Consider the following 16,765-nt stretch of genomic DNA (forward strand, 5'->3'; position numbering starts at 1 on the left):
GCATCGAGTTCTGAGGACCTTTTTCACCTCTGGCATTAGCATCTTCACCCTCCCTTTCCCTGCGTGGACCGGCTCCCATTAAGGATAACAAGGAAAGTATGTGTCACGTGCAGGAGCAGTGACCCAGGAGCAGGTGTTCTGCTGCTTCTCACCCTCACCCTGGCTTGCAGGTTGCCTTCTGTCCTTGCCCAAAGGTTTTTTGTGTCTAGTGTCAACTTAGGTCTTTCCTTCATTGGTCCTTCACCCTGGGTTTTAAAAAGAAGGCTTCTCTGTTCGAGTATCCTAAGACCTGTTTTTAGTAAGTCCTTTTCCACATGGTAATGTGGAGATGGTAATATGGTAATATGTTGGAAATCTGCTTAAAAAACGAAAAGTTGGGCTTCCCTGGTGGTGCAGTGGTTGGGAGTCCGCCTGCCGATGCAGGGGCCGCCGGTTCGTGCCCCGGACCGGGAGGATCCCGCGTGCCGCGGAGCGGCTGGGCCCGTGACCCATGGCCGCTGAGCCTGCGCGTCTGGAGCCTGTGCTCGGCAACGGGAGAGGCCACAACAGTGAGAAGCCTGCGTACCGCAAAAAAAAAAAACAAAAAAAAAAACCGAAAAGTTGTCTGATTTTTGCAAAAGAGAGAGGTTAGATTTTTATTATTCATACTTCCTTTTACAGTTCTGCAATTCCATCACAGTATTTTTTTAAATAACTCAGGTGTTATGAGGATAAATTAGAAAAAAAATAACTTAAGTTATGTGGACTGTAAATGTTTTTATTTGTAAGATTCTATAAATAAAGCTATATTCTGTAACTTGAATCACAAGTGTCATCTTTGGCAATAACGTGGGTGTAATGAAGACTGTTGAACACAAGATGGGGGTGGTGTCTTACTAACTTATAAAGCTTCATTTTACTGGTCCAGCTTACATTTGGAGAGGGGTTTTAGAAGGAACCTCAGATAGCATAACATACTCACTTTAAATGATTAACTTATCTTTTAATGGGGCCCATGACTTCATCAGTGATGGAAGAACTGTGGTGTTTCCTAAGAAGAGCTTTCTGTCACACTGTTTTCACTTGTATAAATCCATGATTTGAAACTTGAAGAATACACTCAGTTCATTTAAACCACATCTCCTGTATGTCTTACAGGGAAACGTTCTGTCCTGAGACTTAAAATAAAATTCTAAACCTGTTCTTATTCCAATTCATTCAAAGGGCCAAGGATCTGTTTATCTTCGACCACAAAAACGAGCAGTGGAGTAAAAGAATTGATGCCATTTTATTAATACATACATTAGAGATTCCCAAATGCCTGTTGCTCAGTCCTCCCATTTTTTTAAAACTCAAGAATAATATATTAAGTGGCTCCTGTTGGTATTTTAAATTTCATTAAGTAGCTACTATATTGGACTAATGTCTGCTACAGCTGTTCAAAATGATAGTCACTCTGTGGTTCGGCTTGTGCCACCTCTGGAGAGGCTGGGATTAGTGCCTCCCTGTTCACACCTCAGTTACTGGACTTGCACTGTAATCGCTCTCGTTCTTTATAAACTGAGTTCCTTCTGGGTAGAGGCTATATACCTGGTTTATTTCTGTGATACCAGCACCTGCCACACAGAAAGAATGAATGAAAAGACGAAATGAAATGCCTGCAAGTTCTGTGTTGATGGAAGGGCTCCTTTTCCACTGGCAGCAGTTCCTGTTGTGTTTTCCTGTCTTTGGTGCTGGTTTTGCTAATGCCTTGTTTCCTGGTCCTTCTTTATTTAGAAACAGAAATTTGAGAGGTGAATTTGTGGCCAGTATAGAATAGAGCTAAGCAGAGTAAACAGGTCACTAAGAAGATTAAAACTTTGATCTCAGCCATCTCTTTGTGATACTGGTAACCAGCTAAGCCATTCAGGACATTTTTGGTAGAAGGTGAATGCCCTTCTCCTATCAAGTTGCTTCTGCACACTCTTCTTTACCATTCAGTGATGCTGAGATCTGATTTGAGCAAAATCCATTTCGAGAAATAATGAAGACACCAAACGTGGACACAGGGTTTTTGATTTGTGGGAAAACAAAATGCTCATCTATTTTAAAGATATTTGTACTCTTAATGATCTAGTGAGATACATGTGGACTTCTCAAGGATGATAGGTTTGAATCCCAGCAGAAGTGAATCCTTTTCATCCTTCTGAAATAAACTGAATTATAGTCCATTTAAATATTTTTTTTAAATAGTGGTTGGAAAAGATCCATAGGTCCTTATCATCTCACAGCTAAGTGTGTTTAGATCTGTCAGCCAAAAAAATATTTTTCTTTTCAACATCACAATTCTTGCCAGATGTTTCTTCAAGGTTTATTTTAAATGAAGGAAGGGAGTTAGACTACCCTTTCTGTATAACAGCAATCTTTGACCCTAGCAGTGGATGGGATCCCGAAACAGTGGCATCAGTTATAATTGAGGAATAACCTAAAAGTGTTCTAATTCTGGAAATCAGAAGCCAAGAAGTAGTTCTTTCTTCCATGAGGCTCTGGATTTCTTTTTTTTTTTTTTTCTCCATCTGTGGTTTGCTTCTCTATTGAGGTTGCCTAAGAATGAACTTAGGCAATAATCCACAGGTTGTCATAAATACACATATGTAATAGAAAACCATCAGGAAATTCCTAGCAGAGGCCCCTGGAAAGAAATTTTTTGATGAGGTAATTCTAAATGTGAAATGTGCTCTTAAAATACACGTCGTCCTACATTTGGCTTTTTGTGTGAACTCATTTCGAAAGAGAGATGGGGTATTGCTGTCTTTGTGTGAAGGGTGGCAAACAGATCATCAGAGGGCCTTTTGCCCTGGAGTACAAGGCTGTTCCGCCCCAGGCTGGGGGAGTGGGGAGCAGATTGAGGGGACGGGGGAGGTGTGTAAAAAGGGTAGGGGGAAGCTTTGCAGACATCATTGAGACCACAGTCTAGGCCCACCCAGTTAAAAGCAAAAAACGAGGGCTTCCCTGGTGGCGCAGTGGTTGAGAGTCCACCTGCCGATGCAGGGGACGCGGGTTCGTGCCCCGGTCTGGGAAGATCCCACATGCCGCGGAGCGGCTAGGCCCGTGAGCCATAGCCGCTGAGCCTGCGCATCCGGAGCCTGTGCTCCGCAACGGGAGAGGCCACAACAGTGAGAGGCCCCGCGTACTGCAAAAAAAAAAAAAAAAAAGTAAAAGTGAGAAACGAGTAAATAAAGAGCAACCCTGGGGTTGGGAGATGGGGAAGAGGAAGGCACCAGGGCACCCATGCCGACAACCGACGTTCAGGGTTGCCAGATTCTGGCCAGAGCCCCTTGTCCAGTCACCCCTAGGTACATCCCTGCGTGAGCTAGGCCGGGCCTCCATGCAGCTACAGGTGTAGCATAGGCCTCATCTGCTTCAATTATTAAGAAAAGGGTACATTGGCCTAAAGTAAAGAACGTCCATGTTAAAAGTAAAGATTAGATGTCTCCCTTCCCGGGATGCCAATGCTGATACTCTTTCAATGATAAGACTCCTTTCCCTGATGCCAAGGTCACACTGACTCGCTGTGTAGTGCTGATCTTTTTTTTAACCTTGAAGGAATGTATCCCTGACTTGTTTAATGTTCTTTGTTCTGACAACATATAAAACTGCTGAAAACCATGCTTCTCTGGAGCAGTTCCTCAGAGTTATCTGAGATGCTTTCTTGAAGCTGTAGTCCTCGGTTTGGCTCAAAAGAACTCTTCTATTCCTATTATAGATTGTTAATTGATTATTTTCGTTGACACCAGCATAGGCCGCCACCACGACGAGGTCATCGGAGGTCAGTGCCAGGCTCCATGGGTGCTACGATGGCTCTGCAGACTTGATATGAGGACAGGAGGGGCCCAGAGCCATGCAACGCCTGGGTGCCACGCTGCCCTGGTCAGCCACAAGGATGCTGCTGCTGGAATCCACAGCTACTCCTGTGGGGGCATTGAACTGCCCGTTGCCCTCCTGTGGGAGCCAGACCTGAAGAGGAACTCTGCCAGCCCCGTCCACCTTCATGGAATGGTTATGGAAATCTATTGCTACAATCTCATTCTTGTTCACAAGATGGGGCCCTGCAAAGTGTTGGTCAGTGGCCTCATGGCCCCCCAAATGGCCAACCAGCTTGCCACTGGGCCAGAAGTTAAAGATGCAGCAACTTCTCAAACACAATGATATGTCCATTCACTTCTATGGCTACTCCCTTGGGGCCTGTGAGGCAACCAGCTCCAATCTTGGTCTTGAACTTGCCCTCAGAAGAAAAGATGCTGACCCAATGGTTGTCATAGTCTGCCTTGAAAATGTCTCCATTGGTGTCCACTGCCACACCTGTGGGCACTGCAGCTGCCCAGGGGAGGCCCTCGAACCCCATAGTGGAACTTGAACTGGTCCTCATTGGAGAAATCCTGGTACCATGGTTATCGCTGCCTGCACCTAGCTGTGGACACACCCTGTAAGTGGATGGATTCATGCTTCTCCCTTCCAGGCTGTCCTTCCTTCTGCTGCCCTTGCTGTGTGTGCAGCTGGGCCTCTGCAGGCGGTGGGGATTGGGTGCTGGGCTTCACATTGTCCAGGGAAGGTGGCAGGTCCCAAGATGCCAGGCAGACACGCTGCTAGGCTAACATTTTTATATGCACCAAAATCTAAGAATGACACCCAGACCGGTTAAAAGGAAATTCCTTCCAAAACATGACGTTAACCTCGTGGGTTTTAAGGAAAAGAAAACAACTAATTCAATAAAGGACACATATTTTTCTTCCTTAAAATAGAAGATTAGATTTTTAATTATAGATGCTCATAAGGAAGGAAAAAAGTCTCTTTGATCTACTGTATCCTCCCAGAATAGGAAATTCTTTCAAGTGACGTGTTCCCTTTAAGTTCTCGAGATTAATGAAGCAAGCTCTTTTGAAGCTGGTGTCTGGTTGTATCCTACAGGCATGCCCTCCCCTTTTTTTTAATTGGAGTATAGTCAATTTACAATGTTGGGTTAGTTTCTGCTGTACAGCAAAGTGAATCAGCTGTACATATATCCATTCTTTTTTAGATTCCCATATAGGTCATTACACAGGCATGGCCCTTGAGACGAAATATCTTTGCTGCCAAATTCACATGGTTTAAATATTTTGTGGTAATTCTCCAAATACTATAGATTCCCCCCTATCCCATTTCTGCTGGAAACTGCATGAGCAGGAGAAAGAGATTAAATTTAGATTTTTCTTTTCTGGGAAAACTAACTTTTAAAAAAATTAGATTAAATTGATTTTTCAGGATAGATGGTTCAGTTGTGTATGCTAACTAGAAGGGTAGGTAAAAGCTAAACATTAGAGATCTCAACATTATTTTCATTCGGTTTTAAGATGTGTTAAATTTATTCCTGCAAAGCTATTTCCCCAATTATGCTCTACTTAGCTTAATAGAAAACTCTTGCATTCCTTTGTTCATACATTAAATTTTTGCTTGAAAACTGCCTTGATCTAGCTGATGATAAAATTTTTTTCATTGAAAATTTTAATGCAGGCTTATAAGCTAGTTTAAATAAGAAAGCCCTTAGAAAAGTGTTTAACTTTGATGTTTTTGAAGCAAATGAAGATAAGCAAGAATGGACTCTGTCTTGGTCTTCAGCCAAAAGGGCACAGGATTTTGAGTCCAAAAGAATGGATTTGTGTCAATTCCATCGCTGACTGGCTGTGTGAACTCTGATATGTTTAACCTCTTCCCACCTCAGTGTCTATCTACGAGGTAGAAATGATCATTTCTCTACTATCTACCTGCATAAACGTAATGAGAAGTAAATGTATAAGAAAGTGCTTTATAAATTAAAACTCTATACCAGTGGTCATTAACATTTTATTGTCTGGATTCCTTTGAGAAACTGAAAAATATATGCTTTCCTACACACTTCTCACACATACCCCAAAGCACTTAAAAATATACTCAAAACCTTTATTTCATTTATAGTTGGGACCTGGATGGGGAGGGAATGATTTGAAACCCTGTGGTACAGCAAATGCAAGAGCTGTGGGACAGAAATGAGCTTGGTCTGTTTGAGGTTATTTGTATAAATTGCAGTATATACAGCATAAACAAGGCCACTATGTCTGAATTGTAGTGGATGTAAGGGAAGAGGTTTGAGCTGAGTTCAAAGAAGTAGACAGAAGTCTACTAAGAAGTAGACCACTTTCAGGAAAAAAGGAGACACTTGCGGGTTTTAAGCAGAGGAATGATAAAAATCAGACTTAAGTTGAGAAAGATCTGTTGTATGGAAGAATGGACTGTAGGGGGAGTAGGTTTACAGGATATGGTGTGTGAGGGATTGAGCCTTCCTCTCTGCCTGGCCCCCAACTCTAAATTTGTGGCCCAAGCAACTTGATGAATGCCTGTGACGTTTACCTATGGCATCTTACCTGTGGAATGCTGGAGCCCAGGTATGAGAGAGGTATTAAATTCTATTCTCTTAGACTGTACTGTATTATGTAGCCAGTAATGACTGCCACCATTTTCTCTCCTACTTCGTAAGGATTTAAACAAAAGTAATAGGGGGTGATGGCAGCTTTGGGGCTCCCCAATCCTTGTCACAGTTACAGTATTGTGTTCTCCCAGGAAGACCAAGGGATAACACACTGTTAAGAGGTTTGCATATTACCCCCCAAATGGCCTGAATATCAACCTGTAAATATATATTTACCAGTCAGCAAAACTTTCATTCGCATTTTTTACTTACAAGAGTCTAAAGGGGGGAATTCCCTGGCCGCCCAGTGGTTAGGACTCCACGCTTTCACTGCTGAGGGCCCGGGTTCAATCTCTGGTCAGGGAACTGAGATCCCATAAGCCACACGGCAAAGCCAAAACAAAACAAAAAAAGTCTAAAGAGATTAGAAATTTGATATCAGGCTATGATTGGTAGAATGTTGCTTTAGGCCATGTTTTTCCAATTGCAAAAAAAATATTTTTTTAATATGGAGCCGCTAATTTTTTTTAGACCTCAACTGTGGTGGGACGAGTCCATTCTGAGGTAATTTAATCAAAATTAAATGCACTCATAGGAAGATATGAGTAAAATATAGTATACAATGTCCATACAATATGTATTACTAATAAAAACATTTATGTAGTGCTTTTTCATATAAAATTAGAGATTATACACTATAAAATACCTTTTGCTATTTTATTGCAGTTTTAAAAATATTCTGCAGTTCTCTGCATTTAACACAGAAGTTTAATATTTAATGGCTTCATACACATAGAAACTGAAGCCAGGTTACTTTTGTACAACAGTGGAAACTAGGATTCCCTGTGCTTTTGTTAAATTAAAAGCATTCGTAATTATTTCTCAGAAGAGTTAGTCATTAATTAAGGTTTATGAAGTGCTTAGGGAGTGTCATAAGGAAATATACCAAGTCTCACAAGCCCTGTAACATGGAAACCTAGATTTGAAGAAATTAGTAGAATTGCCAATTTAGCATGAAGCTTGATGGTTTAAGTAGTCAATTCTGACCAATGCAGAAAGTAAAAGGAAAGAGAATCAAGTTCATCAATTAAATGAAAATGCAGCTGACCCAGGCCAGGTGGATACGTGTACAAGCTGAGTGAAATAGAACACTCCAGTTGTTGCCAGGAGCTATTGACGTGATGACTAAAAACATTACCACCACCACCAGTGCATTTAAGCCTTATTCATTAAAAAAAATTGGGAAGGGAGCTTAATGAGAGTTTTCTTCTTTTTATATTTTCATTGAGTGGTTCTAGATGTTTTGTTTTGATCAGAGAAGTCTCTCAGAAAATTCCCCAAATGAATATTTAATGCTACTGGAAATAGGCGTGGACAACAGGCCTTTGAAAGAAAAGAGCATTTAAATATTTTTTTCTCCTAGTTATAAAGTAATACTTTCTCACCATAGAAAATCTGTAAAATACAGAAAATTAATTGTTTTTTATAAGTGACTTTTAATCATACCACCAAGAGATGGCTACTGTTAACAGTTTTTTCCTCACCAGCTAATGCTCCATGGTGGTATGAACTGTGTTGATTTTAGTTCATCACTGTAACCCTACTACCTAGCACAGTGCCTGGAACAGTTGGCACCTAATTAATATTTATTCAATGAGTGAACATATTAATATTTCCTTCTAGTATTTTTATGCATACGTTAGCTTGTCTGTTAATAATATGGGGTCCATACTGTACTTTTTCACTTTTCGTTATCTCCTGAGGCTTTTCTCATGATAGCCAATATCTTTTCATCTAAAGTATGATTTTGCATAATGCATATTGTTGCATCCAATTTCATACCTCATTTAACCATTTTCCTATGCAAATGAAATCATATAGTAAGTACTATTTTTTGTCTTGTTTCTTTTGTTCACCATAATGTTTTTGAGATTCATCCATACTGTTGCATGCATCAGTAATTATTTCCTTTTTATTAGCTGAGTAGTATTCTACTCTTTGGGTAATTATTGCTGTTGGGTAAAATACCCAAGAGTAGAATTACTGAATCATAGAGTAGGTGTATATTTAACTTTACAAGAAACTTTCATAGTAGTTGTAGCATTTTACTCTCCCACCAGCGATGTAGGAGAGTTGCTCCCATCCTTGCCAACACTTCCATGTTGAGAGTCATTTTCTAAAATTAATTAATTGATTAATTATTTTTGGCTGCGTTGGGTCTTCGTTGCTGCGCACGGGCTTTCTCTAGTTGCGGCGAGCGGGGGCTACTCTTCATTGCGGTGCGCAGTTTTCTCATTGCGGTGCCTTCTCTTGTTGCGGAGCACAGGCTCTAGGTGGGTGGGCTTCAGTAGTTGTGGCACGTGGGCTCAGTAGGTGTGGCTCGCAGGCTCTAGAGCACAGGCTCGGTAGTTGTGGCGCACGGGCTTAGTTGTTCCGCGGCATGTGGGATCTTCCCGGACCACAGCTCAGAACCGTGTCCCCTGCATTCTTAACCACTGCGCCATCAGGGAAGCCTGAGAGTCTTTAATTTTAGCTCTTCTACTAGGCTAGTAAAGTGGTATCTCAGTATGGTTTATTTTGCATTTCCCTGGTGACTAACAATGTTGAGAATATTTTCATTGGCTATACATATATCTTCTTTGATTGATACTGCCAAATCCCTTTCCAGAGAGATTGTGCTAATTTATAATTCTACCAAGAGTGTCACCTTTTTAAAATGTTTTCCATTTTGCTTTGTGAAAAATACCATCTTGTTTTAATTCTCATATTTTATTACTTATGAAGTTTGGTGTTAAGGAGTGGCTCCAATTTGAGACCCAGGGACTTCCCTGGCGGTGCAGTGGTTAAGACTGTGCTTCGGGCTTCCCTGGTGGCGCAGTGGTTGAGAGTCCACCTGCCGATGCAGGGGACACGGGTTCGTGCCCTGGTCCAGGAAGATCCCACATGCCGCGGAGCGGCTGGGCCCGTGAGCCATGGCCGCTGAGCCTGCGTGTCCGGAGCCTGTGCTCTGCAACGTGAGAGGCCACAGCAGTGAGAGGCCTGCGTACCGCAAAAAAAAAAAACAAAAAAAAAACTCTGTGCTTCCACTGCAGGGGGCATAGGTTCAATCCCTGGTTGGGGAACTAAGATCCTGCATGCTGCCCAGTGTGGCCAAAAAAACAAAGATATATCTGAGATCCAGATAGTTGGTTACTTCTTCCACAACTATTATTGGATAATCCGTCTCTTCACATTGGTTTGCAATGTTTTCCTAAACTCTTTGTTTTTAGCCATCCTGTTTGTTCTTCCAGATGACATTTAGCCTCTACTACGCTGCAGGGACCAATTTATTTTTGACCATTAGAAATTTGCTCTGTTTGATAGACGTGTGGAGCTCTGATTACTTCCTAAGTGAAGAACTTCCTCAGGATATCTGAACAATTCTCTTGGGTGGAAGCCTGAAGTCAAGACCCAAGAAAACAGAACCAAAATCTATTCAGCTCCCTCAGGTGCTCCTGCCTTGCTGGGATTGCTATGAATGGCCTTAGGCCAAAACTGCAAGGCATAATTCAGGATCTGACTCCAGTGTGTATCCCCAGATCTCCTCCCAATACATAAATCTATAGTAAAGGAGATTTGGTTTAACTCCTATAATCTTTTACCTGGAAGCTGTACAAAAGAACTTTCTGCTATGATGGAAGTGTCCTATTCTACCACATCCAATTAGTTAGCCACTAGCCACAGGTAGCTATCAAGCACTTACGTGGCTAGTGCACTTAAAGAAATGAATATTTAAATTTTATTAAATTTAAATGTACAGAGCCACCTATGACTACTCATTGGCCACCACAGTAACTGTTAAGACCGGTTTGCCTGTAATTTGCATATACTTCCTTGGATCTCAGTTTCAATATTCCACTATCACGGCTAAAATCAAAATACTTTTGACTTTACCAGGCACTATACTCGATGAGGGAAGACAGTTTCTATTCTAGGCTTACAATTTAAGGAGAGAAAAGGTCAGTTTTTAAGCTGGAGAGGAGTCAGATTGCTGACTCTACGGAGACTTGCCCATCGTGTTCCACAGTAAGGATGACCGGGGGAGGCAGGTAGTGTGTCACTGCGTCAGAGGGGAAGAAGGGATCGCTCCTAGCTGTGTAGGTGACACGCAGAACTTATGAAAAGGTCAGTTCCTTGCACAGAGGAGGTCTGGCCCAGGGGCTCCATGGAGCCGGCTGCCGTCCCCTTTCTGACAAGTGCAAAGGCAGAGAGGAGGCCACGGCACCTAGCGGAGGGTCTTATCCACCCACTCGGAAACCGCCCCTCCCCGCGCACTGCTGGATTAGAACTAGGATGGACGCGATCGTCCTTCTTACTATACTAACCGCCCTCGACAAATGTAACAACTTAAACCAGGGGTTGAAATGGGTTTGCTGACTGGGGGGAGGGTAAACTGTGGGAAGGAGCCTGATCAACTTGATAACGTCTCCTAGACAGAGTGGGGGGGAGACCCCGAGGAAAGGGAGGGAGGTCACCCGTGGGGAAGGTCTGGGAAGACAAGGGCTCCCTGCAAGGTGGCCCCAAGCGGACAGGAGGTGCACTGCTCCGCCGAGAGGCTGCTGGGTCGCTCGGGCCGGGTCACAAGATGGCCGCTGCTCCACTGGGGCTTTTGGTGCAGGACCGAGGGCCCGCTGTTAGGTGCTCCAGGCCCGGGCGGCGCAGGCAGCCGAGAAGGAGTCAGCTGCAGGAGGGGCAGGCAGAGAAGGGAACACTACTCTCGGAAGCTAAAGCGGAAGGAAGCGCGCGTGCGCGGAGGGCGGCCGCGCGGGCCGAGAGCCTCCACGCGAAGGGTAAAGCCGGCGTCGCTGACAGCCCGGGAGTGGGAGGTCAGGCGGCCGAGCCGACTGAGGCAGCGGGGCCGCGCACTGGGCCTCGGCGCGGCGCCGGCGCCGGCGGCGCGCGGGCCGCCGGGAAGTTAGGAGGGCGTCGAGCGGGAACGCGCACGCGCGCGCACGCGGGGGCGGGCCGCGCGCAGCCGCGGCCGCTGGGGTTGCCTCCCTCAACTGCGGTCGCGGGCGCTCGCGACTCCGCGCCTCAGGAGGGAGCGGCCGGAGGGCCCGCATCCTGTCCGTGGGGTTCGAGGCTGGGCTGCCGCGGCCGCCTCCTTCTGGTGCCTGGGCCGCCCTGAGGAGCCGGGCCGGGGCACGGCTGACTGACCGGCCCCGGGGAGCCGAGACCGCTGGAGGCGAAGGCGGAGGCGCACGTCTGGCGGTCTCCTGGACCGGGAGGAGGCCGAGGGGACCATGTCCGGGAGGAACCTCCACCTCTCCACCACCGAACGCGTCATCAAAGGTGCCAAGCGGGCCGGGCCTTCCAGTCGACCAGCGGGAAACGGCCCTCGGCCGGGCGAAGGCTCGGGGCCGGAGGGAGGGAGCCGAGGACAGGAGGCAGGAGGGCGGCGGGATCCCTGGCGGCGCCCATCCCAGAGGAGGACCTGGAGGGGGTGTGGGAGACGGGAGGCCGGGATCTCCACCGGGGCTCCCCCGCGGGGGCGCCGGGCGTTTTCTGTTGCACCTGGACCAGTAGCTAGCTGGAGATTGCTTATTTATCTCCCGTAGTGTCGGATTTCCAGGCAGGGTGGCGATTTCTTCTCCCACCACCCCCAAAGAGTCTGGATCCACATATTTTTAAAAAGAAACGATTCCTCTTTTCTAGGCTCTTACCTGGGGGAAACCATCTAGGGTGATGTGGGTAGGGAGTTGAGTAGACCCTTCCAGGTCGGATCTTTCTGCCGCTCCTCTTCTGTAGGATCAGATCTTTCTTGCCTCTTCCCCACCCTTTTTTTAAGGATGGATACCACGTACCTTTTAGCCCACTTTCTTCAGATCATCACAAGTCACTGCTGTTAGTAAAAGAAACAATATAGTGAAATAAATGCAAATAAATTCATATTGTGATATTTGAAAGGGATCTACAGATCTCTTGACATGATTTTTGGTGTTTTATTTTCCTTTTGGCCATAGAGACTTGGAGAATGATGTTCCCTGTTTCAGATGTCCAAAATAAACTAAAGTGTTCCTTACTAATACATACAGGGTTTTACATTGTAGTTGTTTCTGCCCTTAAACTAAGAATAGTGGTTTAAATATAACCACTAATTTATGTGCCTCTTTTGTTCAGACATAAGACAAGTACAACTCTTCTGAGTTTTAATACTCGGTTTGAAAGCACTATTTTGTAAGAAGGGAATATACCGAGACCAGGTGTGTTAGTGACCTCTGAATAAAGGGGTTAATTGTAAGTGGGGAAAACTATTAAAATACTTTTATTTTTTCATTCTGGTAATTAGAAGGAGAAAGGAAACCAGGATTGGTGACAAGAAAACTTTTTTTTTAAGTGGAGAAAAATTATTGAATGTTCAATGAAGGGAGAGAATTTTAGTTTATAACTTAGGTGTTTTTTTTCCCCTAAAAAATTAAGCATCATAAATGTTGATTGCCTGCAGTATGTAATTTTAGTGTGTAATGTAGTTTTCCCCCCAAAAAAGTCATCATCATAAGTGTTGATCATAAATGTTAATTATCTACACTGTATAATATTTACTAAATGTAATGAGGTTTTTGAGATTTATCTACTCAGCATTTGTGTGGTATCATTAGGGATTTAAGAGAATTGTTCATAGAACTGACAGCCCTTTAACTGCTAAATTCTTTTGACCATTTTAATGTCAGTCTTTATAGTATATAACCCATGAAGAGTATATAACCCTCTCTTAAGATTCAGAATCTACTAAACATAATCTTTTTTGATAAATCAAGGTCATCATTATGTACATTAATTTCTGTCCTATGCAGTTAATATGGCCGGTGCATTCTGCTGTATAAGGGTGTTGGCAGTTTCCTCCTGTGCTGAAATGACTCCTCACTGCTATACCAGTTTAGTGCTTTTGTCTGTTCTTAGTTTATCTGCTGCAGTACTGCTCTCTATCTGTCAAAATATGCCCTTCTAATCTGCCACTTCTAAGCTGAAGTAGGCAGGGAAACCAGATAAACCAGAATAGTGTGTCAAGTCAGAATAAATAGGATCTGAGTGAAGCTTAGTGGTGGTAGTCCTCAGACCTTCGTGAATCTCAAATTCTGATCGCCATTGTAGTATGTAATTTCTACCATAACGTGCCGTAAGATATCAAGGAAATTTTTAAATGACCCTTTCAGACCCTTAAATATAGAAGGAAAGTAAAACAATATGTAGCTAAAATGCAGGTGCTGGCTTATTGCTAGGCATGCCCACAGTTAAGTGAATACCCTCATAGTCTATATGATTTAAATTTGTTTTTTGGTGAAATTTTATAAATTACTGCATGTTATTATAAGATTACCCTTAAAAAAATGAAACATAAATGATTTCAAGCCCTTAGAATGGGTGGATTTGTCTCATATATAAAAACTTTAGTATAAGAACTTGAACACAGCAATTTTGGCTTCCTGGTGACTTACGTTGCTTTTTTTTCCTGGGTTTTCCTGAGTTTGAAATATTGAGGTTTATTCTAAGAAAGTAAGGTGTCACTGTATATATAGCTAAGGTCCGGTTGTACTGTACTGGGTTCTAAATCCTGATCTAATATTATCTTTTCTGGCCAGAGTTGTTTGCATTTATTCACAGCTGGAAATCTTTTTCAGAGGTGAGACCACACCCCAGTTATTCTTGGTTTTGTCATTTCCTGTTAACTTTAAATTCTGCTTAATTGTTTTGCTTGAGCAAATCTTGGAGAAGAGTGGGTGGGTGGGAGTGATTTGTATTTTGTGTCTTTTAAATAGCAGCCTTCCTAAAATGAAGGACTAGATTGGAGGTTTTACTCCTACTTCTCGGGCTTACTTGTGACCTTGCCTTTTTTTTTTAACCTTGCCTTTTTACTTAAACTCTCTCTTTTTTTGCTTCAATAATCTCATCTGCAAAATAGGGTTAATAATACCTTCTTTGTCAAGCATCTCAGCCACGCAAATGACATAATGGATGTGAAAAGCTTAAGACAAGGTAGTATTATGAAACATGATAGTAGTGTGAGAATAAATCAGCTGCTTCATAAGTGGATAATAGAGAAATCATTAACATTCAAAAAATATCAGAATCGGAAAGCATATGAAATTATAAGTTAGGAAACTGTTCCCAGTCAGGAAAATACCTCTTCTACAATATAAAGGATATCTGGGTGGAATCCCATGGATAACAGCATACAAACCAATAATACAGTCTGTCTGGTACTTCTCTGGCAGCTGGTTTCTTCTCTAGCAGTTGAAGGTATTTATTTTGTGTTTAAAAATATAAACATTCTTATGATTTCACTCATTTATTAAATGTTTATGGAGAGCCATCTGTAATGTATTCCCAATTGGTCCTCATTTGCTGCTTCTTTGTTTTAAAAATTAAAATTTGTATGAGCCTCCAGAACAGTCCATATACACTGGGGGCAACACTACTCGTATCTGGAGCAGAAAACGAGAAACCCAGATAACTGCATTTTGAAAATCTTTCAGCTTGATTTTTTTTTCTGGTTTCCAAGTTTCTTTTCCTGTTTGAAGGAATTTTTTTTCTTTGACAGTGATTTTTATAAAAAGTTTATTCCTGTAAGCTGAATCTTTTCAGAAACAGCAAGGAAATTTCACTAGGCATTACATAACAAATATAGAGAATCCATTGTCTGAGTTTGCTCTTTGGTGGCCGAAGGGGTTTTAACAGAAGTCAGACTTCTTCTTTTTTTTTTTTTTAATCATTGAATTGTGCACTTTATTTATTTTTACTATTTAAAAATCTTTATTCAAATCAGATCTATGCTTATTATTTACATTATCTTTCATTTAGGTTTAAAATATAATATCCATCTGTAGTTTAAATCATACTTTTAGCCCTTTACAAAATACGAAGTTAAAGTTGTTATAGTTTAAAACTGAATAGAATTGGGGACATTAGATTTTTAAATGAAAATGAAAAATTATGATACATTAGAACATACATGTACACATACTACTAGACAAAGAGTGGTAGAACAAGATAAAATATAGTAATTTTCTATTTTTTCTTGTGGCTATTTTCTATATATTATAAAGCAGATACTTTTAATAAGTATTAAAATAAAACTTTCAATTAATAAATCAAATGCCAAATGAAGGATTACAAGAAAAAAATTTTCCTGAACTTTTCACTTACTTAAACTACATGTTTTCCTAGGTTAGAAATTATCCATATTTAGAATATCTTAAAGTATAGATACATTTGATCCCCACATGTTAAACACTGTACAACTGGAAGTTCTCAAAAAAGAGGTAAAGAAAAAGAAAGAAATGGTACTCTCAATTTAGCTTCCCAAGGGTTAGACGGATGCCCACAGTCTATGCTTAGTTGTCTATATATGAAACAGCAATGTTCACACCCCTCTTACTCTTTGTTTATATCCTTGACTTTGTTATGATTTATATTACCTTTCCGTTTTCTTTCAAGAATGGAAACATCTGACTGCGATCTATCTTCTTTATTAAAATATAAATATTTTCTAGAATATGGACAGATAAGTTTTAATGACAAACAGCAAAATACAGCAACCAATATTCAATAGGTATTCTGCCACTTAGTGGAGTTTTTCAAGAAAGCAGTTCAGTACGCCTTCTCAACTTACAAATGTATGTGCACTTTATTTTTATTTATTTTAAAAATAAATTTATTTTATTTATTTATTTTTGGCTGTGTTGGGTCTTTGTTGCTGTGCGTGGGCTTTCTCTAGTTGTGGTGAGCGGGGGCTACTCTTTGTTGTGGTACGCGGGCATCTCATTGCGGTGGCTTCTCTTGTTGCGGAGCACGGACTCTAGGCACGCTGGCTCAGTAGTTGTGGCTCGCGGGCTTGGTAGTTGTGGCGCACGGGCTTAGTTGCTCTGCGCGCGGCATGCGGGAACTTCCCGGGCCAGGGCTCAAACCCATGTTCCCTGCATTGGCAGGGGGATTCTTAACCATTGCACCACTAGGGAAGCTCCAGACTTCTTTTCAGGAGGATACTGATAGAGTTCTCCCATTCTCTTGGAATTCAAATGTAGAATGTACTGCCATTTGTAGCACAGCATTGAAGGCTGCTGGTTCTTTGATATCCTGGCAGTGGGAATAGTGTGGCTATAGCTTTCTTAAAAAATTTTACTTAGAGTAGTATGGACAGAAATGGCTATTTCCACAAGTATATCCTGAACCCCATTTCAGTCTCTGGTACCTATACCTCATTTATTTCCCCTCTGTCCCCTCTCTCCATTTTTCATATTATGAGAATGGATTTACCAAGGATTAAAAAAATTTTTTTTTCTTTTAAAT

At 42.2% G+C, this 16,765-nt stretch overlaps 1 protein-coding gene and 1 pseudogene across 6 annotated transcripts in view; one reads left to right on the forward strand and one right to left on the reverse strand.

The window, feature by feature from the left end:
* Positions 1–3,810: 3,810 nt before the first annotated feature.
* LOC137228414 (tripartite motif-containing protein 3-like) lies at positions 3,811–5,765 on the reverse strand (annotated as a pseudogene).
* Positions 5,766–6,349: 584 nt separating this feature from the next.
* The window catches only part of PPP3CC (protein phosphatase 3 catalytic subunit gamma), a 96,725-nt gene continuing 86,309 nt past the window's right edge, over positions 6,350–16,765 (forward strand). For 4 of the 6 annotated variants that reach the window (XM_067745121.1, XM_067745123.1, XM_067745122.1 and 1 more), the window contains exon 1: positions 11,049–11,268. In XM_067745121.1, the coding sequence (XP_067601222.1) occupies positions 11,064–11,268 (205 nt within the window). In that variant the 5' untranslated portion in view covers positions 11,049–11,063. Of the gene's footprint in view, positions 6,417–11,048; positions 11,269–11,454; positions 11,771–16,765 lie in introns of those variants that run through there. The other 2 variants (XM_067745125.1, XM_067745126.1) reach the window with 2 other exon arrangements.

Source organism: Pseudorca crassidens, chromosome 7 (genome assembly GCF_039906515.1).
Source record: "Pseudorca crassidens isolate mPseCra1 chromosome 7, mPseCra1.hap1, whole genome shotgun sequence".
Taxonomy (NCBI): Eukaryota; Metazoa; Chordata; class Mammalia; order Artiodactyla; family Delphinidae; genus Pseudorca; species Pseudorca crassidens.